Raw genomic sequence first — 27,998 nt, 5'->3', positions numbered from 1 at the left:
TCTAACTTTTTCGCAAATAAAGGTATTGCATGGTAGTATACGAAACAAGAAACAAATCACAGTAGATTTGATGGCACGCCCAGCAAAAAGTTCATTGAATTTAATAAACAACAAAAAGTAATATCGGATATTGCCGATTGAGTGTAGTGGTTAGAATAGTGTAAATCTCATGTATTTTTAGTTAAAGGAAAATTATCCTGGAAGAAAGCGTTCTCATAACAATAACAATAGGCGCGATGTTGAAAAGTATAGCGACTGCAGATTTCGTCGCGGTGTAATTAGGGAGAAACGTAGTTAAAATTTAAAAAAAAATGACCGAATCCTTGCAAGTGAAAAGATCTGGCAATTATACTTGGGTTTTCAAAATAAAGTAAGACCACAAAAAATTAAATGACAATTACCGGCGCTACACAATACGGTTTGATGAAGGATTTAGGTCGAATATTTTAGTTTATCTATAGGTCTGATATGACATCCGCCTTGTTCTTGTAATTTTAAAATTGGTTAAACGAAAAAAGTTGACCTATTTTTTTAATCTTTACAAATAAAAATATAAAAAGCATTTCTAAATACAATAAGGCACATCATAGTTGGTTGTACACGGAAATACCGAGGCCGAATCATTACGTTATAGTCAAATAATAAAAAAAAGCCAAAGCGTGGTATTTGGGAAGTGTGGGTAATAATACTTTGAAGATGCTTCTTTCATTTATTCTTTTAACTGAAAATATAGTAATAGCGAACTCTAAAAAGATTCACAGAATAATTTAAAAGAAAGTGCTTTGCCTATCGACTAGCGCTGTAATTACGGGTTGAAAACATTAAACGACGAGGAAAAAACAAAAAATCGATGTAACTTCGGTGTTTCAGGCATCGATAACAAAATAAACTGGAAGCATGCACCAGTACTACGCAGTATACACCAACCGTTTACGCACAACGCCAATGGCAAGTGGAAAAAGGTTATAAAGAATTATAAATTCTATCAAATATATGATCGGAAGACCAGCAAAGGACCGGCTGAATGCACTCGATAACAATAACAAGCAAAAGCGGCAAACACACAAGTTAACGTCAAGTTGCAAAGCTGAACGTTACTCAACTGCGAACCTATAATTGCATTAAAAAGGGCAGAAAAAGTATTGCGGCATCATCTAATTATGGAAAAAAATAATGATATATTTAAAAACGATATATCATTATTGGAAGCTCTGGTTCCACAATAAATTGCAATCACAAAAAACTGACAAAAATAGTACTGCGCTGTAACATAAGGCCATTAAAAATTAATTTGTCGATAGGAAACACAACTGGATGACATTGGTTCTAAATAAAAATTGTGACTATCGACATAAACAATAAAATTTACGTCTGCCAAATAGTGCACCACTTTGGAAGTATTAAACTTGACACCAAAGGTTGGTAATTTTCTAATTCATCCTAAAATATTGCAATTTTACTGACATTGGCAAACCGTTGCAGGACCGTGTTTGGCTTTAAACAAATAAGCCTAATGTGATAATACTGCGAAAAATCCACACGGCAAAGAAAGAAAAACATAACAAGTTACAAATTCCCGTTCCGAACGAGCCTCGACTGTTAAACTTGAGGGAATTAAAACATCTCATCGGGAAAAGAGCAAGGGGAAGCTCTATGACGTCACAATCTTGGTGCACATTTGGGAGTTCCCCTGGTGTAGGGGCAACGTTGTACCTTTGACGCCGTTTCGTTTCCGACGCATTGCCAGCAGTCTCTTGTTGGATCCCTGCACTCTCTCGAATTTGCGCAGCGTTTTTCTAAAGAAAAAAGAACACGTCGGGATAAAAGAGAACCTCGTGTGCCACGAACCGTCTTGAGTTGCAGCATCAGAAGCGTTTTATGAGGTCGAAAACTCAGTACTAAAGTAAATTTTCTGAAAGAGCTTATAAAGATGTTGTAAATGATCTAGTGTAAATCGTAGTGCACCAACACGAAGGACTAAAAAGATATAATATATTTTGAAACACAATTGCAATAACTTGCCATGTTTCACTATTTACTATTTAAGAATAGTTCCCCTTACGTACAAAATGGTGATATGCGACAAATCTTTTCTTACTTCGGCGTGAAGTTTTCGCAAAGATTTATGAAGCATTTCAAACCTAACTGTTATTTTCGTCTGTTTATTTTAACAAAATAGCATTACACCAATCACATGCAGGTCAATTTCGATTTTTGAAAGATAGGACACTCAAAAAGTCGTGTCCTACAAACGCATAACTCGTTATTGCCAGTCACAGCCGCAAAAGGTTGTTTTTTGGTATATTTTGTCGTTTTTTGGTACATTTTGTCCAAATTTTCGAAAACAGCAATAGCTGACACGAGGCAGCAGCTGAATTTTCGTTCGACACGATTGAGTGGCTTTGCGAGAGACAGGCTTGTCCAAGCGTGTCCGTATTGCCTTCTAGGCGCACGCAGCGTAACCGAATGTGGGTAGGCCTGAAACCGCGAGAGGACCGAGAGGTATTCGGACGCTATCGAACCTGTTGTGACGTCACACAAGTAATTCGAAACATGTCGAGCGTGGGGAAGGGGCGGCTGGTCAAAACGCAAAACTCCATTCTCGCCTACATTCATTTTTTGGGGATGATTTCGATATTTGCGGCCGAACTATCAAGCCCCGTTTTTGACGCCCACTCATATTTCAGCTTGTCGCCCTTTTGTCAAACTCGGAATTTGAGAATCAAAGCTGGCGTCGACAGACTTAAATCGATTGATATATTTTTGCACAAAATGTTTTACTTTTAAAAGAGATTTCGGAAATACTCGAGTATTTAGTGATTTCCGCTCAGCAACTCGCAAAACTAGATTATAAAACAAAAACATTACAGTAAAACGCATAAAAATGAAGGGTTTTAAGGAGGAATTGTTTTTATTAGTAGCTAAACGTTAAAAAGAGTTCAAGTTCAATTTATGTTTTGAATTGCGTAAGTGGCAAGGCATACCGAGACGGGTGTTGACATTCACGCGTTTGAACCCGGGAAAATTTTATCTGTCAAGAGGTTCATCTTGCTGATTCACGGTTACAAGCCTACTTGATTTTTTTTGGTTTTACGCAAGTATTTCTTTGAGGTTTTTTTACACAAATATTTCTTTGAGGTTTTTTTACACAAATATTTCTTCGAGGTTTTTTACTAAAGTGCTTGTTGGAGTAGCGTCCGTCGTAAGGTATGGAGTCGTATTGCTGTTTGGTGTTTAGCCCTAATGAAAAAAACTTAATCCCCACAAAGAAATACCTGGTGAAAAACATTCTCAAAACAATAGCCAGTGACTCGTCAAATAATAGCCAGTGTAAAAAATTAAAAAATGTAACTCGGGGCGAAACAGTAAAACCAAAATAGACAGTAATTATGTTATGTTTTTCAACCAATTATTATATCAACTTATCAATAAAACTTATTTAGGACTAAAATGATGGAAAGAAAAAATAGCTCAGACAGTTAATTCAATAAAAAGTTGATGGGGTAATACAACGAATCACCGTTAGTGAAAGTAAAAAAGCGTTCATCCGAAATATCTTAGTTATTCAGAGAAAATAGTTTGCGATAAAATATAAGGTTTATTTTCGCAAACAGGGATAGCAATTACATGATTTATTGGAAAATGAAGCAGAAGACTACAGAAAATCGAAGGCCGAAAAAACGGTCACCAAATAGGATTTGCCAAGCCGAAAAAGAGTTTTTACGCAGAGGCGTTCTTACGGGGGCAATTAAAAAACCCAGCGTTTCTCACCGCAATATTAACATGAGAACGCCAACAAAAAACAGCTTGAATGCTAAAAACATCTGACATCACTACCTAAGAAACCGCTTGCGTGCATCGAGTGGATGCGAACCCAGCCCACGTGTCACAACACCTTGGATCCCACGCACTTGGGCGGCGCCCGGGAATCCTGGGCCAGCGGGTACGAGACATGCCGTGGGCGTGACTCAGCGTGACTCGACGATGCGACCGAGAAGCGAAACCGCGCTTCAAAATTCCGCCGGGCATCGAGTCATTTTCCTCGGCCGACATCGTTAAGGTGTCGCGATGATATAGCCGAAGAACGCGAAAAAAAAAATTTTGGTGTTAGCTGTGGTGCCGACGCCCGCGGCTTCTCTCGGTGAGTCATGCAAGGCGACGACTTGAAACGCGTGCGTCAAACGAAGGCAACAACAGCTCGATCGAAATGCGAAAAATGCGCCCCGACGTGAACCTTTTGAAGCCGCGCGATCCACTCGGATCTATACGAATCGATTTGGTTCCGCGGCGCACTTTTTTATCAGCGAAGTCGGCAAACAAGGGTTATTCATCGTAAAAATGCTGTTGCTGCCAGGCATAGTTCACTAAAAAGAAGCTGTTCCGGAACTAATTAATTTTCTCCAACATTTCGGCTACCTATATAATGAAGGTATCTCCTGGATAGAGAGCCGAACCGTTGGAGAAAAAAAGAAAATATTTACAAGAAGAGCTTCTTTTTAGTAAGGATTATACAGTCGTATTGTGTGACATGGAGTTAAAAACGTAAGTGTTTTTTTTAAATAAGGTGTATATAAAGGTGTAGGTCATTTATTCCACAGTCTCACTGATTCTGTTTAATTTTCGATATTCCACAAATACACAGCACACCAAATGTCGTTATTTTTATGATTAATTCTTTGACAAATTCAGCTTTCTGTTACACCTAGTTTTTTTGCTTTTCTGAGAAAACTTAGTTAGTACAAAAGCATTTTAATTAGGTGGTAATATGATTTAGGGGAAACTACAGCACAAAAAACTAACTTAGTAAAAAAATATCTTTAGGACAACAATTAAATTAATAAAGCTGCAGTGAATTTGAAACTCTGTGGTAACACCACACTAAGATTGAATCACTATTTGTGTAACTTTTGGCCTAATTTGTTTTGATCTGTTTTGTATTGGACAATTAGACTTGAAAAAATTATGACAGCGTCCATATCTGATGCTGATGCAACGTCTTGAGGGTACCGAAATATACAAATATACATCCAGGTATAGCCAACTTATGTTTGATTGCGATCAACTGAAATAATTTTTAAAGACTCTCGATCGACTGGTTCCGTAAAAAAGTCTCAAGAACACCTATTCATTAAACATTATGAGCGTTAATTGCATTCCAAGCCAGCGATGGAGGTAAATTGTTTACGCCAAAGAAGGCTTTATTAGAACAATTGGTCATTTTAATGACCCGCTTGTGTGCGACAGCTACGTAACAGTAATTCGACGCGATCGGCCAGGTGAAATGTGGAGACTGACGTGTTGGTCACCCCTGATGTAGACAATGTCTATACTTACATATACTTATGTGATGTTGAAAAGGAATAAACAGTTATTCGACACGTCCAAAATGATACCTACTTCTGTATGGGCTTTAAAATTGTTATTACGTTTTACTACAACCCCCTAATCATTATGCTCCAAAGAAATATACATGCATATATATCTATATATATATATAGACAATATACTTACTCGTATGTGAAAGGTGGATAGGAGAGCCGCATGCAGGACTTGGGAGGCAGCGAGGAGAAGTCGGTGAAGACGGAAAACTCGAGGGCGGTTTGCGCGTCGAAAGAATTGCGCACCAGAGCTCGGACGATCGGCGACTCCAGCGTCAGTCGGCACTGGATCGAAAGTGCGCCGCTGCGTAAAAGAAGTAGTGTTACACATACACTCGCATCTGTTTGCGGGTATCGTTTGGGAGAGATCACATGTCGTGCTAATGGTGCGCTTGCGTTGTTAAACATAATCACATGGAATGAATGAAAACTTGGCCAATACGTGAAATACCTATTGTGTGTGTTTTGCGTCTCTGTTATTACTTTAGACTCCAAAGTTTTTTTATATTCCATCCTTACAAGCCTAAACATTTTCAATTCCTCCCCAGCAAAAAACACAAAGTATACTATCTTTTTTATTGATTACTACGATGTCTTTTTTATTACTTTCGATGAAAGAGTCGACAATATTATAAAAAAAATATGTAAAAATTGGTACATGGTACATCTGCGCCAAAAGCCTTACCAAATTTGAAAGCGTTTAACGTCGGAAAGTTAAGTTTGTTCAAACGTATAACGCAGGTATTGATTTTATACCTATGTAAAAATGCCTGTATTGGTGTCTACTTCTTAAATGGCTGTAACCGTGAAGAAACAATACACTTAGTTATGAGCCTAACTTTTAACATCATTTTGCACTGTTTGCACAAAAACTATCGAAATTTTTTCACAAAAACTTTCGAATACCGATCCGTTCTGTGCCATATTAGATGCTCATAAATCTAATATATCGAAATACATTGGCGCTGGAAGAAAAATCTAAATTTCAATTACATTACAAACACTGAAAAATATTTTCCAGCATGATATCGAACTTAATTAATGTATACGTGCCAAACATTGTGTTAACGCAGGTTTCGCATTACCAAAGCGCCGGGATAAAAGGGCCAATTTAGTGTTTCGATTCATGGGTTAAACGTTAGCGACAGTTCAATAGAAGCGGAATCGGAATTGCAGCCAAATTTAGCGCATAACGGAGAAACAAGCGAACTATCAACTGATAGAAATGGCGCCAAACGAGCAAGAAATTTTGCGTCAGTGCGCTGCACTTTTGATCGTCTTTTTAATTACGATGTTTTTATAACGTTTTTCGGCGACTGTGCTGGCTATTTTTCCGCATTTGGTATTTAAACTTTGTGAATTTAGGATTATTTTGTACCAAAGAACTTCTTGCTAAGCAAAATATACCACGCCGGAACTTAAGCAAAGAAAAGGGCACGTAAAGTTCTGAACAATCATAAACACACTTTTTTGGAATAAGTATAGAATAAAAAATATATGTGAATAGCATTCCCTGGGCTGCAAAGAGTTCTCCTTAAATTCTTGCGCGATTCGAAAACAAGGTTCAAAGCGCGTCGCGTGCTGCAGACTGAATATTTTAAGTTCGCTATATTTAAGAGCGGTATATAAGGCCTCACATGACTCTAGCGGTCGTAAGCCTTTTTCAAGTTAACAGGAAGCAACTCGAACACGAGGTATTATGAAAAGCGAGGCGCCAAATCGGGCCCAAGTTCAGACAAGGAATTTGCATGCGGGGGAAAAGCAGCCAAGACTCTTGCGAAAGGGAAAATTTCACGATAAAGCGACGATGCCGGGAATGCGGTGACGTTATAGCAAGAGGAATGGACGACCAATGGTTCCGCCAGGAGCGTTTGTTGCTTGTCTTACACGAAAACGATTTCGGTGTAGACGTGTGCCAGTAGTTTAATGTCCGCTTAGCTTAGTTGCGTGCCAGCTAATCGCGAAATTTTCGGCGCCTGGCTTTTCCGAAGTAAGAGACCAAAAACTTTTATTGCTTAGAATCGATGAACATTTCTTTGGAGCTCGCGCTAAAATTGTTCCACTGTTTTGCTAACCAGCTTGGCAAGTAAGCCGTTCCAACACAATGCCGATAGAGTGTTTGGCCAAACAGCACAACCAATCACCATTTTAAAGGGATGTACTCATAGTGGTTTAACCAATACCAGGTTTAAATTTTTAGTTTGGTCAAGGCGAAGCCAGAAAACACAAAACAACATATTACAGCTTAAAAAACTTATCTGTAGATTAAATTGATATATATATTTATAAAAAGTTAACCAACATAATAAGTTAAAAATAGGGCCCTACATATTTGTTCGACACACAGATAAACACTGCATAGATCTAGTAAGCAGAAAGATAGGGGGGAAATAATAATAAAAAATAATATAAAGAATAATAAAATGCTATTTAAGTGGGAGTTACTTACCCGTTAGTAGCGACAATTTCAACGTTCCGGTTCCAGAGTGAAAAGGTGATGTCGGCCGTGATTTTGGTCGAAATCGCCCCGAGAGCTTCGGCCTTCACTCGCAACCCAGAAGCCATGAGGATGTGCTGTAGAGAGCAACCATAAATAAGGCCGTATACTTCCAACATCGGGATGTATTCAGAGGGGATACAACACTCAAATAAAAGCAGGCTAAAAACGTGTTTTAAAATAAGGTATATAGCTAGCCACGCGTTAAAATATATATATATATATATATAGGTAGGGGGGGTATTGACAATCTGGTTTAGGGAAATTAAGACATGCTTACGAAGAAAATAAATGTTTCAAAAGTTTAAAAACGATGCGAAATAAATCACCATGTCACTAATGTACTTCAACAGTGTCGAACAAACAGTATCATCCCCTTTCAGTGACTATACGACAATCATAAAAAGGAGCCGCGCGTTTTATTTCGGCGACGTTTTGTCGTCAACTGCAGATCGAGACATGAAAAACAAACCAACGGAACGTGCCAATGTCTCAAACTTAAACGACCCCCTGGACCTGCGCTTTAATCGGGGTGATGAATTATCTTTGCTTGGGCCTCGCTAATTATTAACCGTGGATAATGAGCGTCTTAAAAACGTGGGTTTTGATTTAATAGGGATGAACCTTGAGACAACCGCGCGGCATGTTTTTCGATACACCTTGGCGCCGGCGAGAATCTAGACATGGCTGTAAATCGGTTTGCCCTAGAATAAGAAAAAAAATTGGAACAGGCATTTACGAATAATTTCCCAAACCAAAAATGTTTGAAAAAATAAGGGATACATAAATAAGTTTTCACGTTTCTTAACAAAACGTAAACTTTGTCATGTTTTTTTTTCGTTCTGTTCTAAAAGGATTTAAAAAATTTTATAAGATTGTTTAGCCACTGTTGTTCGATTGATCTGCAAGACTATGGCTATGCCAAAAACAAGATTTAAGTGCTAAAGACAACATAACTTCAATAAAATTGGAACGCCGTAGCGCAACACACATAACTGCACCCCACGCTTTGGCGAATCGGGCAAAATGGCAGGTACTGTAAAAGCGACAATTACAGCGACCTACCGACCAAAGGGGCCTTTGTGGACGCCATTTACTCTGTAGCGCTGGAAAGCACGACAGAAAGGAAAAGAGAGAAAAAAGCAAGGCGCCGACCCTGAAAGGTGCCGTCAGCACGAGCACATAGCGAAATGCCTTCCCGACTTTTTCGCGCTACAGGCAATCACAATACAGGAAAAGCTAATCAGGTTACGCGTCGAGAGGGGCGTTTTGAAGTGCTCGGTTGGTCGCAGGCTCGTCGCAGCTACTTAAAAAAGCAGCGGCGCGGCCACGATTCGATTTTCGTCGGACCTGGATAAACGCAGAAGAGAGTGCCATAGATCGTATACAGGGGGGCATGCTGCCATCTTAACTCTTTCAGTCCAGTTTTATTTATGTAAATGCAATAAACCGCAGTAGCGCGATTGTCGGCTGTACTTAAACTAGTCACGAATTTTTGTTAAGCATTTGCGCACGATTTCAACCTTTCTTATAGAGTTTGTTCTTTAAGTTTAGTAATTCGGCAACCCGCGTTTTGACGTAATTTATGCGAAAAGGCGCCGTCAGATAAAAAAAAACCCTCGTTCACAAAATATAAAATTCTTTGCCCGCGGAGAAAACCCTATTTCGCTAAGTGCCTGGGTAACAGAAGCCTCACACAAAAAGCCGTTTATAAAAGCCTTGTCGTGTGTCTCGCGTGATAACCCCCCCCCCTCCCCTTTCACGGGGGGCGAAAGTGTGCCCGACAATCCTTCCCTCGCGGTGGATAAATAAATAATTGATTAAGCGCCCGCGTCCGTTTTTGTGTGGCTTCTGTTTTCGACAAAGGCCTTAAAAGTGATACACAACAAACAATTCCGGTACCGTTCGACAGCGATGTGATAGAAAATAGCGAGGTCAGCGCATTCCGTGGCGTGCTTTTATGTTGGACGACGAATGCACTTTGTTTATGGGATCACGCGTTTAACTGGAAAAGGTGTGCTATCATTTATAGCGTGCTGACCACCTTATGTTTCAATTAATAACGTATTAAAAATCTTTCTAGTACGCGTTTCCATTTTTTTAAGGTAGCAATTTAAACCATATTTAGTTTGACTTACGATTTAAATCTATAATAGTGACAATTGATAAGTAAGGTGGTTCTGAATAACTAGGTAACTCTATGGGATATTCATTTTTTAGTGTCCTTTGCAAAAAAACTTTTGTTAAAAGTATTTCGTATTCAAAATTTATACCCAACTTAAACACCGCAACCATAACAAAAGGCAGTCTAATTAAAAGCGATGCAAGTCTGAGACAGAGTCTGGGTTCCCTACCTAAATGGCTCATTACAAAACTACTAGTTGGCTCGGTGAGCGCTTTTAATTTTACGAAGAAAGCCTCAAATAAAAAACAGAGGAGGCCAGAACAAAAAGGGAATTCCCCAGGACCCCAGTGTCACCCACCTGGAAGTGGTCGGTGAGCAGGAGCATTGCTTCGACACCGGCTGGGTCTCCGGAGCTGCCGGCCCAGATGAGTGACATCATGTCGCTGTAGCCGCGGAAGAAGGTCAAAGGTCGGAGCTTGACGCCCATCATGGAGGAGGCCATCCCGACCATCGAGTCCAGTTCCTCCTCCCCGGCGTCCGGGGTGCTTCCGGTCAGACCCTCGAGCCCCTGCGCCACGATGCCCAGCTGCGGGGTGAAAAAAAGGGGGTTTTCAGGTGGTTTTAAAACCCCTTTTTTCAGATTTCGCTTTGACGGCCATGATTAAAATTGATATGCTGAACTGTTTGTGTTTTATTTATTGTTTTTAGGATAAGTGCCGATTTTGCAATACAGACTTTTTTACTAATTGTATTATTACTTTGCTGTTTATATGCATTTCACTTCACTTATAGGTATTGACGATGCCAGTATAGTCGAAAAATATATATTCCTTAAAAAACGTCCGACCCAGGTTTAATTCGGGTTTTTAAACCTGGTTTTATTCGGGTTTTTATTTTTTTAAATATATATATATATATATATATATATATATGCGATACAGCTGCAATTTACAGACAAGCCTTTAGGAGAGAGCTAAGGATGTTTTAAAATCGATTTCGATCCTCATATATGTCTGAAAAAATGGACAGGTCAGAGCCGTGTTTTTAAAGTTTACTGTTTAAAATTTAAACATGGTAGGAACGTATTTGTCCCGACCACAGTTGTATACAGAAGGCCGAATGGATCGGCGAGTAGGAAAACACCATCGGTAAACAACGGCATTTTTTTTAGGTATGTTTCATTGCGGTAATAAACCATGCATACAACTTTATACAAAGCACAGCCAGTGTTAGACGCCAATAAGGTTTGCCCATAACGTTAAAAAACGGCAGTGTTGGTAAATACAAATAATTTTGCATGTCCGGTATGGGGCCGGGTCTATTTGAAGTGCTACTAGCTAGCTGATCAAGTGGTATTATGTCGTGTCATGGAATTTGGTCAACGTATAACGTACTTAAGTCACTCATATAGTACTTCACAACATTCTCAAATAGATCAAACAAGTTCCCAATCTCCGATATATAAAATATAGCACGAAAAAGAAAAACATTCATTTTTTAGGCAAAAAAGTAATGTCATGAAACAACATTGTTTTCACAAGTTTATAAGTGAACAGGCAACACGTTTTATATATTAATGGTTTTTATTAAAAAATGGAAAAATATTTGTCTATGTAACACAAAATATTACCAAAAAAATGCATTTCAAATGAAAAATATTTTGGGAGATTTTTTATCATTATGCGATATGTAGTAAATAAGAACCAAATGTTACACTTTTAGTTTTTAGATTACGCTTTATTCTCCGTTAAGTTTATTGCAAGGGGGCAATTAAAATCAGACTTTTTTCAGCGAAGCTTTGATTGTAAAACAAAATATTTTTAACGATTTTTTTATGCATATTGTATGCATATCGAAGAACTTTCATATCATTTCAATAAATCGGATACAACAGCTACTGGGCTTGCGTATGCGCCTATAGTTCTGTCACCGTATATACGGAGTGCGCATACCTGAGTTAAAGCGATGTTGTCATCTTGGTTGTGGAGGCTGAAATCGACAGCGGTTCGTCGCATCATCCCGGCGTTGCTGTACTCCATAAAGAGGCCGTAGGTGGCGCGAGACTGAGACGTGCTGCCAAAGTTTAACAAAATCTAGGGTTATTTGTTTTAATACTATATTACTCTTCAATGGGGGTGATATTTATTTAGCGATGTGCATTACTTGAGTGTGCGTAGTAAATCGCTCGCTAAATAGTTGAGTTTTAATACACGTATATATTTTTACGCGAATGCTAGTTTAAAACACCAGCTTGCAATGTTGTGTTGTCAGGTGTTTGTCAAGCCAACGCAGCAGGTGTGTAACGGGCATACATGTCATTCAGTGTACCTTGGAGAGTCGAACATCAAAACCGGGATTTCGAATCGTATGAAGCATCACTTGGCAACTGATTTAAAACTATTTCTAGGTTTTAAAATATATAAACGTTTATAAGCACAATATTAAGCCTTGGGTTTTTTCGTTCTCGATTTTATAATATCTAATTAAATAAAAACACTTGTAAGCAAGACATCCCCTCCCTATACCCACTCTTATTAGCTTGTCAAAACATGGATAAGTTTAGCTTATAAAAAAGTAATCACACCTAATATCAATTATATTTTAAATCCCTATTTCCAAGACTTTGTCTATGTAGGCTCGTCGAAAATAATAAATTGTCTACCACCAGTTTTAGAAGATTTAGAAAAACTGTATATTTATTTACTTAGCATTGCTTTTTTAATAACTAAACAAACCACATTATTTTTTATAACATGATAATGTTATATGTTCGACTGGTACACAGTTGGCATTCCATATTTCGTTAAGGTCATCCAACCTTATCCACCTACGCACGGCGATGAAATAAGGTAAACAGCTAAAAAAAAACTAGGCGGTAAAAGAGACGTACAAGTGACTTTTGTGGCAGTAGAAAATCGTCTCGTTAAGACTGATGGATTCAGTAGACCAACCATTATTTGAATGCAGGGCATAGCCATAGACCATTAGAAATGACCAGCGTGAGTTGGGATGGGTTGCGAGCATAACCGCGAGACCTCTAGAGCAGGGTTTCCCAATCTTTTTTGGACCACGGACCACTATTTGTGAATCTGTTTTTTCGCGGACCGCAATACAAAGCAAAAAATAAATAAAACCAAATTTTATATATTTACAAAACTGACAACATCAATGGGACGGTTGAGATTGCTTCCCTCTGCTTAAATCATTAATTCATTAATTCATCATAAATTCAAAGCGCAACAAGTAAGATTTACGATACTGGATAGCAAAAGCTTTCGAAATCACTAAGTTGTGAATAACTGCGGCAATTTAATTATCTTTGAAAGAGTACACATACTGTACAACAGGGGTCGGCAAACTTTTTCTAGTCGCGGGCTAAAACCAAACTCAGAAAGGTCTCTGCGGGCCGCACAAAATGTGAACTACGAATTATGTTATTAAAATGTTACAACTGTTAATCAGGCGGGCTTCGGATATGTTTTCGCACTTAAAATCGTGTTTAATTACTTTTAAGGAGGCAGTAAAGTGTTGGCGCAAAGCGGGACAAAAAGCGTTTGTTAGGTTCAAAATTCGAGTCCACACGTCGTTATTCATATTGAAAAGTGTAGTAAAACTACTGCGAGAAAACGCGATTACCGAATGGTTAATCTATTTCAGTGTTTCTTAACGTACTGTATTTAAGTCCGGGCGCACCTGGCGAGCGAAGATATCGCGATTTTTTGGGGGGTATACCGGAATTTCTTTCTAATTTCTTGCAAGTTTTTATTACATTTCAAAAATAAAAATTTAAAATGTATGTCCAATATTTTTTAACACGTTTTCCGTTTGAACGCGACGCACTTTGGCACTTGGCAGTCAGACTTCCACAGCGCAAGAAGCGCTAATCTATAGTTGCATCATAACGTAATCGAACCTAATGTGCATAAAGATCATTAACGCAAAGCGCGACAATTTTTCGCACTTACATAGTTAAAATAGTCAAAAAGTATAAGAAATGGATTCGTGCCTAGTTTGTCAAAGGATAAATTACATTCCGGATCCGGCCCGCGGGCCATATTTTGTCGACCCCTGCTGTACAACATATATGTGTAACTTTTCAATTTCTCGTCATATCGCTACGGACCACCTGTGCAGTCGTCGCGGACCGCAGTTTGGGAAACCCTGCACTAGAGGAACGTCGGGTAACAAAATATTTGCGTTGGTCAAGCGCTATAAACCTAGTAATTGACACCTTATTGCAGTTTTAGACACTGTTCGATCATTTTTTACATGGAAACACAAAAAAACTTGTTTTATGGGAATAATACAGTCGCAAGGACCAAAAGAAGGTCGAAACGCTGTATTTGTAAATTTAAATTAATTATTATTAATGTCCCGTTCAGAAACAGCTTTTTCCAAGGTTCTTGTTTTGAAAGTCGTCGGCAGGGGTCTATCCAACGTGCTTTGCAATTTAAGGCAAAAAAATAAAGATAAATATAAATTACAACATCAAGATGTCAAGCGCACTCCTTCACCAAACGGCCAGCTGTGTGACGGAGTCAAAGAACGAGGACACGCACGAGAACACACGCGGCAACCTGCTGTCGCCCATAAAGCCACCGAATCACTGACTGAGCTTCCCAGGCGCGCGGTGGAAGGCTCAGGTTACCGGCTTGTAACGAATTCGAATTCCGCGGTGTTTTGAGCGCCGAAACCCGGCCAAAGCAAAATACGAAGCCCGATGTTGCATCGCGGTCGAGCAACGCGTGGGATCCGTAGGGCTTTACCTCTGAACTGCTAGGTCGCGCTCCTGAGGTCAAAAACCGCGGGAACGGGGCGAAACACGAGACCACACGGCGTTGGCAACTGGCAGAGCGATTTCTGTTTTGCGTAGGTGCGTGTAATAGATGCGAACCGAAATCTAAAGGTGGGAAAGAATACATCCGCCGAATATTGCTGTTACATCGGACTCAAATTCATCAGAGACATATTTTTTATTAGTTGGCGGCGCTCTTTCCAGGCCAAGAAGATAATGAGAAATAAAGCCCGTTTTGCTTCCGTTTTGCCACTTTCATTGCACAGGGCCGGATTTAAAAAAGCATTGTCACGCAGTGAACATCAAAGGCTTTCTATATTACAACGCCGTAAACCAGGAAATGGGTCTGTAAACCGACCGGTAGGTAGTAAATAAGGCTTTCACGTCACACCTTAACATGGTAAGAATCATTTTTCTTGTCATTTCCATGTTTTGAATAGTTTTAGCAGGGTTCAACATTTTTTAGAAAACTGAAATGTAAATCAGCGCAAGTCTAATGCTGTTCAAAAGTGTTGTTAGTAGAGCTGTAAACAAGAATGGATTCAAAGGACTGCTGATTAACTTGGGATGTAAACAAACCGCCACCTACACTAATCGCATCCTTAGAAACAAACAAGCTGCGAGTTATAAGAGAGTAGTATATACAGTAGGACGATCGAAAAGGCTAAACAAATCGCAACAAACAAGGAAACCGAAAGGCGTTTTCGGAGCTCAAACAAAATGACGAGCCTAATCCATGAAATACCGCGGTTTCTGCCAGAAGCCTGTTATTTTCCAAAGCCTGTTGTTACGCCATAAGGAATGTCATGCAGGTATGCAATCTCGATTTTGTGGAATCGGGCACTCCTTCCGAACCACGTTCTAATATCAAAGTAAACACGATTTGATCAAATGTTGCCAGCCGCTGGTAGGCACTGGATTTAGACTGGGTATATGACAGTCAGTTTCGGGCATACTTTTTCAACTTTACAAAAAAATGAATAGCCTTCTTATGTGGTACTTATGCATCAAATAACAGTCGTTATTTAAGTCACGTAAAGTTATGTAGTATATACGGTTCAGCACAACACGTCAGAAAAACGGTTAATTAACGTGTGGAATTTTAAATTTATTTGTTTTAAAGGTCATGACAAAAAAAATAGCTGACTTGCAGTGCTGCTATAGTCCATCCACATTGTAGTATTATATACGAACAGTAAACATTCAGTTAAATTGAATTGCTAGTGACGTAATACAACAACAAGCAGCTCTGGGGCGCCTCAGGCGACCATACTTACTTGTAAATGTTGCCGGTGAAGGCGGAGGCCATTCCCGCTTGGGCCAAAGTCCAGTAATTGCCGTACTTCGGGTCTCGCAGAACGGTTAGTAGGGTCTCTCTGTGGACAAATGTGTAAACAATGATTTGGTTACAGATCGACTGACAAAGACATAGCTTTGGTGCGCCAGTTAAGGGTTCGTCACGACCATTTTCTTCGCAAATAAAAAGGTTGTACAAATAATCAGCACGGTACATTGACTTACAAACTGCAAAAAGCAATTTACAACAGTCCATAGATTGGTTTCGCAAGTAGATATAATTATGTTTATATCAGACAGCAGGCGCTTTGAAGTCGGAATGACCAGCGTGTGCAACACTCATATAAATAGTATTTCGGGTGTCTTGTGTTAATGAAATAAGTCAAAACAACATGCATAGGACGACCCATTTTAAAGAAAAATCTTTACAAAGAAGAGCGGTTTAAAAGGTTTGAATTTTTTTTAAAACCCACTTCGGGTGCTTGTTTTTTTGATAGGAAAATTCCAATTAAAACACAACCAATTACAACTGAATCTGTAAAATAGGAAGATATCTTCTCGCCCTTGCACGAATGGCAACATGAATGATTCATTAAAATTAAGAGACTGATGATGCCATATTTTATGGAAATATATTTCTCTGTTAAAGACTAGAACTTATAAATGACTGTCTTTGACCAAGACAGGAAAGTCCAAAGTATATTTGCACTACAGATATACCAATATATCGGTTTACCAATAAGATATTTTTAGAACGTATTTTTTTAAATATGATATGACTTTCCTGTACAACAAAAAACTTTTTCCTGTACAACAAACAACAAAAAAATTGGGTTTTAGCATAACACCAAGTTAATATGCAAAATAATAGTTTAATATTTAATAAAGGTATATAAACTAAAACGTTATTTGGATTTCATTTTCAATTAGTTCAAGTTTTAAACATTTCCAAGGTATATAAAAAAAATCGGTATTGGTATCGGGTATCGGTTGACAAAATTATAAAAAATCGGATATCGGTATCGGTCCAAAAAAGTGATATCGGTTGATCTCTAATTTGCACAACCAATTACATTCTACAACAACAAGCAAATCTACTTTGACGCGTGTCCGGTCTTGATGAGGTCCAGCACTCGGGCGTTGATGAACATGGCAAGCTCCTTGGACTTAAGCTGCGGGAAGGAAAGGAAGATGTCCTGGATGTCGCGGACGCTCGGAGAAGAGATTAGGAGGAGGTTGGCGGCTGCGGAGCGCACCGTGCTCTCGTATTGCTTCAGGTTCTGGTGGAAGATGCGCTTCATAACGGCGCGGACCTTGTTGAAGGAAAACAAGCAGAAGAGCCGTGATTTAAACTTTTAAACGAAAACTGAAAGAGTCGTGTAGGCTTACAGTTATAAAAAGTAGGGTTTGGGTCTAAAAGTAAATTTATTGTTTTGGGGTTCTTCCCATACATCTTGTTCTTTATAACACCCCCCACAAAGAAATCCATTGGTGTCAGGTCAGATGAGCGTGTCAGGACAGGTGAGGCCATTGAATGCTACCTCTTCTTCTAAGTCAACGCTGTGGAATAACTGTAAGCCTACTTTTCGCATAATAATAAATAACGTTTCAAAATCTGCTATTATTTTCACGAGCATACATACGTTTGAATGTATCATATCAAGTTTAAAAAAACACTACTTGCAATAGCGCAGTTCGCCACTGTTCACGCATGCACCATACGTTGGCCACCCCGCTTTGCAGTATATTGTATACCTAATGAAAATGATCTAAATTCTATAACATTATACAAAATCGTCTAATTTTATAAATATAACATTGCGGCAACCGCGATGACGCAATCCGATTCCTTATGACGTAACAATTACCTTCCCGTCCAACTCTTCCGGGCCGTATACGCCGAGCGATGTGATGGCAAGGTGATTGACAAGCGGGTACTCGCTCGACTCGGCCTGTTCGAGTAGGGCGGGTACGAACTCGGACTGAGCCGAGTTGCGCACAAACTGGATGAACAGGGTCTGCTCGGCCTCCGTCTTGGCCTCTTTGAGTCCCTGGCGTATTATCTGCTTTACCTCTTTAGCGATCTGCAGGGAAAAAGGATAATAAAAATATTGGGTGGCTATTTGGAAAATACGACTGTAGAGAATTGTACAAGAGGGTTGGGTCAATAGGGACAGTCCCTAGCATTTACCCTGAGGGTTACTCAACTTTGAAGGGGGTGTATGAAACAAATTTTACATTTTTTAAATATAGAAAAATGGTTATATGCTTCTAGGGTACTTTCGCTTCCATTTCAGTTTGTTATTAGCTTTTTTGTTTTGTTCCATATGTCGGAAAAGCGTCAGGGGTGGCGTTCGAAACTTGTTTCAAAATAAAAATGTATTCAAAGGTGAAAAAAATGTAGTAGTGGGCTGGTGGCCGATGAATACCTTTCTGATTCTTTCACGACAAACTTCTATCAGTCAGGTAATATGCATTTTGAAAAGAAGAGATTCGCACTTAAAAAAACGTCTGAACCAGAACGGTAAACACTAAACAGTGTTGTCAGGTATTGGGAATAATGCCTACACAGAAAAATGCAATATTAAAAAAATACGATCAGGCAAAGAAGCAAGAATGTCAACAGATCATAAAGACAAAATACAATCCTTTTAAAACAACAATAGTATTTTCAGCAGACTATTAATGCAGCCTCTTCTATTGTGGATGGGTATACTTTACTTACAGAAAAAAGGAAATGGATGGGTACTTTACTTATAGAAAAAAGGAAAATGTTATTGCAATTTACCTTCGACTTCTTGTTGGCGGGATTTGCCTGACAGTACTTGTTAAAGATGGCGCCAAGAGCGAGCGCTACCGTTTCACGGATCTTCGGTGCACCGATCTTCCCCTTAAACACTTTCTGCGCGCATAAACACGGTTTAACACACTCAGACGCCTTTAAGAATATTTTATAACAATTTCTTTCATATAACATTATATGTGCTACCAAAAATAACAGCACTAAGTAACTTATAAAGATTTTCGCAGTTGGCTAACCAACGCGTTTTAAGGTTTTGTCAGATCACCTTTTTCAAATGTGTCCAACTATTAGGCAAGGAACTTTAGTTTAAAATGCAATGCGGCGATTTGTCTACAAGACAACTTGTACAATATGACAGAGATAAATGATTTCAGGGTTAACGTTCTGATTAAATTCAAAAAGTTTTGATAGTTGAACAATGCCTCATAAAAAGTATTAGGGAACATAGTAAGAAAAGTACTAGCTTGCATAGAGAAGTGCCGGTACACTTCTATTTTTAAGAAAATAGTTCATTCCAGCAATGAACACTAATGAAGACGTGGCATCGCAAAACTCGGCTAACAGCAAAAACACAAAAAGGCAAAACGCCAAAAATGGACGACACGCAAGCTAAGTAACTTATAAAGATTTTCGCAGTTTGTTTATTTGAATGTTTGACTAACCAACTAAGGTTTTGTCAGTTCACCTTTCTCAAATGTGTCCAATTATTTGGCAGGGAAATTATGTTTAAAAACCAATGCGGCGATCCGTCTACAAGACAATATTTACAATATGACAGAGATACATCAACGATTTCACGTTTTGATTAAACAGAAAAAACGTTTCGATCGAACCTGGATAGTCGAACTATAGCCTCATTAAAATTATTAGGGAAAATAGAGAAGTGCCCCGGTACACTTTCCAGAAATTCCAGCAATGAATAGTAATGAAGACGTGGCATCGCAAAACAATCAGTTTTTAGGAACACTAAACACGGATCTGTTCATAATCTTCAGTAAAAAAAGAGTGGCCCAAATAAAGGATAAAAGATTATTTTTTTTAATTAAATACGTTTCGCCAAGTGCTAATGCCATTTTCAGTGCGGTAAAATAAGGTTGAGATAAACGCGAATCATTATATAGACATCAATCGGTTTTGAATATGGACTAACAGCAAAACACGAAAAAGCCAAAAACGGACGACACGCTGGCTTACGGTCAGGTCTTTCACCACGGCTTCGGACGGATGAGAGGCAAACGCGATGCCTGAGAGCGCCCGCTCAATTTCACCAGTCTCCTCTTTCAAGCTGAAGTCGAGCTGCTTCATGAGCACAGCATGCGAGGCTGGAGTCTGTGCGGCGGCCAGCACATCTATCAGAGTCAACCTGATAAAGCCCAAGCGTTAGAGTGGTAAAAATATATTTTTTTATATTGGCTGTAAAGGATGCTACATATTAGACTTAGAGCAGGGGTTCTTAAACTGGGGTCCATGGACCCCTTGGGGGTCCGTGAACTAGTTTTAGGGGGTCCACGAAGGTCTAATTGAAATATTAGTGTTTATTTAAGAAGAAATCAATTTAGTTAAAAATAAAACGGTTTTGCACTGAATGTATTTAGACTCCATTTCACTTTCACAATTTTGGACCAAAATCAGCAAATTTATGAAGTCTATTTGTACTGTGACGTCAAATTTATGACGTCATTTTTTAATTTTTTTTTGCCTACAGTGGTCCACGCGAGATGAAAGTAAATTTTAGGGGTCCGTGGTAAAAAAAGTTTAAGAACCATTGACTTAGCTTAGAGGGTTCCTAAATAAAAATTTGGTCGCTTGACAATTTTTTTTATTTTGGCTGTAAAGCTTTTTTTAGTTAATTTTAAGGATGCTTCTTATTAGGGGTTCCTGATAGTTTTTAAGTTTATCCAATTATGATAATATTCGATAGAGTAAAAGTACGGCCATCCAAACGTCTTTACGTCATGTTGAATCAGCAAAATTAATAAATAAATAAATGCATGGCGCTTTTTGTTTGTTAGGACTGAACATATCATATTATTTGGCTAACATTATCATTCGCGTTAGGAATAATAATTTAGCTCAATTGTTAATTGATTAATTTCGGAAAAATTACCAAGGTAAAAAAACATTGCACTGTAAAGTTGTTTCTCGGGGTTACAGCTCAGTTTCCTAGGTATAACTGACGTTCGAGTTTGTAAAATTTTAACCGAACGACAATTTCAAAAAGATGACTATGGTTTTTTTCAAATTTGAAAACGATTCATGTGCAGTTTTAATCGATTTTGACTTTAACTAATTTTGACAAATTTTGACCTAGTGCATAAATTTTGACAACATTTTAATTTTTTTGGAAAAGTCAAAAAATATTCGCCGTAGTTATCAGGTAAAAAAATCTGGAAGTTACAGCTTGCTTATCAGGTTCAACTGACGATCAACTTAACTCGTGTTAAATACCGTATATCGGCGTTCTTTTTGTCCTTCATCATCTTGGCCAGTGTCTTCTTGTCGGCCTGACGTACAGCGCGCACCGCTGTGACGTAAGCTTGCACGGAACTCTTGTTTGCCATGTTGTCTTTGGTCAGATCTTCGTGGAACTGCTCCAGAACTTCCTTTATCTGTCGAACAACACACGTTATAGTTTAGTTTCTTGGTTTTAGTTAGTCGTTCCATTAGCGGCTAGCCCAGTGGTTCTCAACCGGGGTGCCATGTCTAATCCTCAAGCAAGGGTGCCGATAAATATTTGAGAATCTTCAAGAATCTGATTTTTCCTCAACTCTTACAACTTTTTGTGTAAGATTAGAGTGCAATAAATCCAATTATAACTTCCTACGTTGTATAGAGTTGATGTGTGTTGTTCAAGTTCCGTTTATTGTGACATTTTAATAAATTACCTACGGAAAAATCGTATATGGGTACCACATTCTACTTATTATTTCTGAGGGGTGCCGCTAGTTATTAAAGGTTTAGAAACACTGGTTTAGTTGTCTGATTTTCAGTTTGTCGTTCCACTAGCCCAGGGGTCACCAAACTACAGCCGACGGGCAATATCCGGCCCGCCGTGAAAATTAATTTGACCCGCGGCCTATTTCGTTAATCAAGATGAAGTACAAGTTAAAGTGGCTCACGGCAGTTTTTATTGTATTTAGTTATTTTATAATCTTTTCGTATTACAATAATTAAGTTTCTAAAGTTCAACATGATATTTATATCCGGCATGCGATCGTTAATTCTAACATTTATCCGTCCCGCGACGGTCAGGTCTTGCAGTTATCCGTCCCTTTATGAAAACAAAGTTTGGTGACCACTGCACTAGGCTATACGCGAATGGTGGCTAGCATACGGATTTCCAAAACTCGTATTTAGTTATGATGGCGCGATATGTTGGTCAAATAATGCACCAATGCCTTGATGTGGTGGAATAAACCGAAAATTTAAACCTATTGCAAACATCGTTTTATTAAGTCTTGCAAGACATAGTTTGCCATCACTTAACGAAATTCTTAACGAAATCGTTAACTTATTTCATTTTAACGTTTAGAGTATCGCAATGTCACCAGTTAACTTTTAGTTCCCCATAAAATATTTTTGGGGTTTGCAGAAAAAATGTGAGAAAGAAGTCGGAAATAGTTAACTTTTGAATTAGAACAAAAATCCACCCACTGCGCAAATACGTGTTATGGCATGCTGCTTTAGCCTATTTTCACCTCATTTCTTTACAAACTCAAATATTATTTTACATATGTAGGCATATTAAAACACTTTCGATGTGTCAAATATGCCTTTGCACTTCCGGGCGTTTCGGAAGAACAATAGTATCAACTTAAACCGTTTTAAAAATTCTCACGTTTATCGCTAAAAGGCACTTGAGCAAGCATACAATATTATTTGCAAGATGAAATTGACTCACATTTAGACAACCTTGCGCGCAATCCTTGACGTCACGAACTGAGCGAAGCGATTCACGGATGTACTTCTCGCCGTATTTCTTTTGCGCTGAAAGCAAACGAGCAGGGGTTTTAAACTGGGGTCCATGGACCCCTTGGGGGTACGTGAACTAGTTTTAGGGGGTTAAATTGAAATATTGGTTATATGAAGTAATCAAATTTTTAAAGAAAAGAGTTCAAGTTTTGCACTTTATGTATTAAGACTCTAATTCACTTTTACATTTTTGGACCGGAAACAGGAGGTTTTTAAAGTTAATTTATAGTGTGCCGTAAATTTATGACGTCATCTCTTAAAATTTCTTGCCTACACTGGTCCATGCAAAGCAAACATTTTTGTAAGGGGTCCGCGGTAAAAAAAGTTTAAGAACTCCTGATGTAAAGTGACAGTTTACAGCTTCGAATGTGGCCACTATTCCTTTTAACGTGTTATTCCTTTTAACGTGTTACAGTTAGGGCACCGTATATCCGCCAATTACCGGTATACAAGTTAGGCATTAAACAACTTGGTTGTCTTCCAATTAACTCTAGTTACGCAATTTCTCAAGGCAAATCTTTTAAGATAATTTAAGCAAATCTAGTCCGTTATGGAGTGACCAAATGTCCGTTTACTCACATATAAAAAACGAACACTTTTTTTTTTAGACAACTATTTTTACAATCTGTGAAACAGACTCAATCTGTGAAACAGACAGAAAGAGGGAGATAAAAGGAAATGGGAAGCCTTTTAAACGGTATAGATGACTAACCAAACCAAATTACACAAATAAACATATTCATCTGTTGAAACACAAACTAAACCGAATGAATAGCTAGTAACTCTACTCACAGGCAGCAAACGTCTTTAAAGCGTCCTCGGAAGATTTTGAGGGGTTTGGTTTTCGATCCTTTGTGTCCAGAAGGCCAAGTTTCTGCCTAATAGAGAAAATAGAGATACAAGGTAATCGGTACTACGTAAATATTATTCGTATACGTTTTTATCGTTGTAAACAGTTCCCAATACAAAGTTTAAGGGACAGTTAAAGGGTCCCGCAACTTCCAAATCAAAATAAAATGTGTTTTCATCTTCTTAAAACATAGCCTAGAATACAAAATCCTACAACCACGTTTTCAACAGTTATATATTACAACGCAAAGGTGTGTATTTTATCTGTTGCAATTACAAAGTAGTTTGATAACATGTTTCCATCACCGTAAAACTATACTCGTAAAATGTGACCAAAATTGACAATCCATTCGAAATGATGACTGAAAATTTTGGACTGAAATTTTTTGCGACCAGGTGGACAACTCCTAGTATGTGTAGAGCAGCGGTTCCCAAACTGGAGTTCAGAGGGTCCACAATGAGAATTGATTTAGCCTTCAAGTTTTTAAACATTAGTATATATTTTAAACATTGTCTGTCATCATTCTTAGTCTTTAGGTATGCTTTACTATTCGATCATATAGTGTGTTTTATAATGTCTCTCGTGACATCATAAAGCATCTATTATGCTGTACTGCCTGCTATCAGCGAATCGTTCGCATTAATATGAAAGTTGTTACTTTAGAAAGAACCGTGACTGCACTGGTGCACTACCAAAAACATGAGTCAACTGACCCTTGAATTTTTATAGGGCCGCGAAATATCAAAATAATTGCAAAGGGTCCACCAGGCAATTTTTTTAGAAAAGTTTGGGAATCGCTGGTGTAGAGAGCCAGGCGCACGTGTCTTTCACGAACCTGCCGAGTACAAACAGGCTGACGTCGGGCTTCACGTTGACCCGGATCGAGTTCGACTCCATCGCCACGGCAAACAAAATGTGGGTCAAGTCGTCGGAGAGGGTGTAGAGCGCGCGGCTGCTGGAGCTCGTGGTGACGCCCAGGACCTGAGCAAACGAGAACAGGTAATTAGGCAAGGGCTGGTGAGTGAGACGCACACCGGCGGGAACGTAATGCGCTAAGTGCTTGGGCAAATAATACCAAGGTCCGCTCACAAGGCTGGTAATTGTTATTGCAATACGGCGACCACACTGAATGGCTAAAGTCTATAAATAACGTCCACGAGATAAAATTGGAATACATTTTTCGCATGGAGGCTATCCTTCTATTTTTTTAATTGGAAAAATTCCTAGTACATGTTTTTTGGATCACTTTATTCTAAGACTTAAGTCTAGCGTCTTAATTCTGGAACCTGAAAACTGGTTTTACATTATACTTAGATGGAACATGCACTGACGATTTAATAACACTGTTCTGCATTGCAAGTTCTGCATGTTACAGTTCGGAACACAAAAGTGTTCTGTTTTTCAGGTTTCCTTTTAACAAGTTTGCCAAGAACGATTATGCCTGAAACAAATGGTTTGGAAAAAAGAATGAAACTTTTCCAATAGCTTACCCATAGCTTCATCTATAGAGCGGGACACAACTCTTTTTAATAAAAATAAGTTGAATTTATCAAATGTTGTCCACATTGACTGTTTGCTGTGTTTTTATAATGTTAAAAACATAAAATGATGCAGAGCCGCACATACTTCAACATATAAATATAGAAAAATTACTGTCTAGGAATCATATACATTGTAAACTAAAAAAAAAACAGACCTAAATAGTCCAAGTTACACAAAACATGATAAAACAAATTAAAAATCAACTGTAAGAGCCTTAAAAGCTACCAAGTTTCTGTTATAAATTGATCATGAAAATATATAAGTAGATTAAATACCATAAATAAACAAATTGAAATTTCTTACCTGATTTAGTGAGGTAAATTCGTCTTCATTATTTTGGCAAGTCGCTGAGTCTTTCACCTTCTTTACTTCATTGTCCTTAACACTGTAAGAAACAGTACAAAGTCCAGAAGGGTCCTCCTGCAGGAAAAAATATTCATTTTAAATTACTTTACGGCACAAATTTAGTCATACTTTTACTAGTAAAATATAAAAACTGTAGAAAACAATTGTTCTCTTTACAGGTTATTGGGTTGTTTATCATATATATTTTTTATATTACTCCAGTGTAGTACTGTTCTAGTGTTATAATCACTTCAGTCAATGACTTCCCAAATGTCAACCTTTTTGAAATATCTTGAATGAGCTTAAGTCTTTTGGACAAATAGGTTAAAACGAATTGTTTAAGTGAGTACATTTTGGTAAAATTGGAGTAATTGTTTCAATTTTGCAGATAGTTTGCTTGTTATTGGTGGGTTGTTAATAAACCAACATTTGGAATAGGATAAGAAATAAATTGTAATAGTTTGTTTTATGTTAATTCCTGGATAGACTTATGTATGGATTGCTATGGTAACAACTTAAAATGGGACAGGACTTGGGTTAGGAAGAACGTGGGACTTCATTCAAGAACTGTTTAAAATGACTTGATGAGCCACAACACAAGCTATTTTGCAAAACCTGGTGGGTTTATCTCAGGTTGAATTATTGCTTTGATTAACACTTTAAAAAAATTAACCGACCTCTTTTCTTTTACCAGATGTTGTTTGTAGTTGTATCATCCCAAGCATTCCACGCTTCACATTAAGAGATGTTGCTGTCTCGGCACTGTTTACATACAACTCATCCACCTACAAAGAGGAGACAGAAGTTAAAAAAAATACAGAATTATGCCTAAAATTAATAATGCAAAGTACAATATACACAACAGTCTCTAGCAATAAAAAATTAGGTTATTAGTTTTTTGTTTGTGATATTTAAACATTTTTTAACTTTTCCTGCACTTTTGCGCACTTATATTTAAAATAAAATTTAACATTTTAAAATAAAAATTAACCAATACAATTTAAAACACAGTATATTAGATTAGGAAACATATGAACAAAAATATTACAATCTTCACAAGCTTACTTTTCCATTAGTTAAACGAAAAATAATTGGCTTGATGATTGTGCGAAGTGATTTACTTTTCTTTATGGCATGAAAACTGTTGTCTTTTTGTAATCGATCACTGACATTAAAAATCTCAGCTTCTTCAAACTTCAAAAACACAAAAAGTATTTTATCAACAAATTTATATAAACTAATATACAACCTTAACAGTCAACTTCTTTTCACTTTATATAGACCAACTACAGGCATTTTTATGGTTTATATTAAAGTTTAAAAATTCTAGTTTGGTATGATTAGCATGTCAAAACATTAAGCAATTTTATGTGAAAAACAATTTATGGGCTATCGTATAAACAGGGTTTATCCAATTTAAATCTATTCATAAATAAACATAAAATCAATGTCCTATGAATAAAAACATTGCTTAGGTTCAACATAATTTCTCACATTTGTGGAGTGCAGTAGCAATATGTCGGCCAGTGCTTAGTGACTGGCCAGGAATACAAGGCATACATACCTCCATTTGAATTATTTGATCACTTGGATTATTAGGATTTGTCCAACTAGCAAACAACTCAAAAACAGCTCCCACTTTTAGACCTTTAAAGAAGATAGCAAAATATGTTGCATACTTCATACAAAATGAGGTGTAACAATAAAACAAAATTACATAAAAAATTGCAAGGTGCAACTACCCAAAAAGCTTACCAACATCAGCATGGATTCTGTGTGCTTTGTTTTCATTTGCAATGTCAGCTTCATTGAGTATTACTTCAGCTTCATAACTGTAGCGATACGATTTGGCAGAATCGAATTGAAGACCTGATGAGCCCACTGGAACTGTTACAAACACAACATATATTATTTGAAGAAAACGTTTTCTTGGACGACTTTTGAAACAAACAATTTGGTATATTGGTTTTTAGGTAACTTAAAGAAGATTAAGTTTGTTTCAATATCATTTAATTGTAGGGCAACAGTTTTTCAGCTTTAAGTTTAACATTAATTAAGTTCACAAATTTTTTTTAATTTAGGAATAAGAAAAAAATAGCCAAGTTCAAGTAATTTTAGGTGGGAACCTCTTACCTGTAATACTGCAGCAAACGCACAAAGCTAGACAAAATATTTCGGTGATAAAATGCATTTTGAAACTAAATAGATCAAAAGAACAAAAATTCTATTTACAAACATGTGACTACAATATTGATCTGAGTACAAAATAATGTATGTGTCTGTCTGTTACTCGTCTTTGTTTTGATTTATAAAGACCTGACTCAGCGTTATAAAGTGGTTGCGCAGCAAAATTCTGAACAGCACAGCGAATACAGTTTTGTACGTAAAGGACCGA

At 37.8% G+C, this 27,998-nt stretch overlaps 1 protein-coding gene across 1 annotated transcript; it reads right to left on the bottom strand.

The window, feature by feature from the left end:
* Positions 1–27,860, bottom strand: LOC146137861 (microsomal triglyceride transfer protein large subunit-like). Its single transcript, XM_083393517.1, has 20 exons — positions 27,737–27,860; positions 27,359–27,490; positions 27,168–27,250; positions 26,669–26,797; positions 26,281–26,388; positions 25,562–25,678; positions 24,552–24,697; positions 23,659–23,744; positions 22,796–22,881; positions 21,343–21,503; positions 20,089–20,257; positions 18,880–18,993; positions 17,960–18,175; positions 17,190–17,404; positions 16,073–16,171; positions 11,953–12,073; positions 10,359–10,586; positions 7,828–7,952; positions 5,512–5,682; positions 1–1,796 (listed from the first exon to the last, which is right to left on the bottom strand). The coding sequence occupies exons 1-20, from the start codon at positions 27,792–27,794 to the stop codon at positions 1,652–1,654; spliced, it is 2,709 nt and encodes a 902-aa protein (XP_083249643.1). The 5' UTR covers positions 27,795–27,860; the 3' UTR covers positions 1–1,651.
* Positions 27,861–27,998: the final 138 nt, after the last annotated feature.

This window comes from Ascidiella aspersa, chromosome 7, assembly GCF_963924565.1.
Source record: "Ascidiella aspersa chromosome 7, kaAscAspe10.2, whole genome shotgun sequence".
Taxonomy (NCBI): Eukaryota; Metazoa; Chordata; class Ascidiacea; order Phlebobranchia; family Ascidiidae; genus Ascidiella; species Ascidiella aspersa.
Note: the sequence above shows the minus strand (reverse complement) of the source record. Positions and strands in the feature narration are given on the sequence as shown.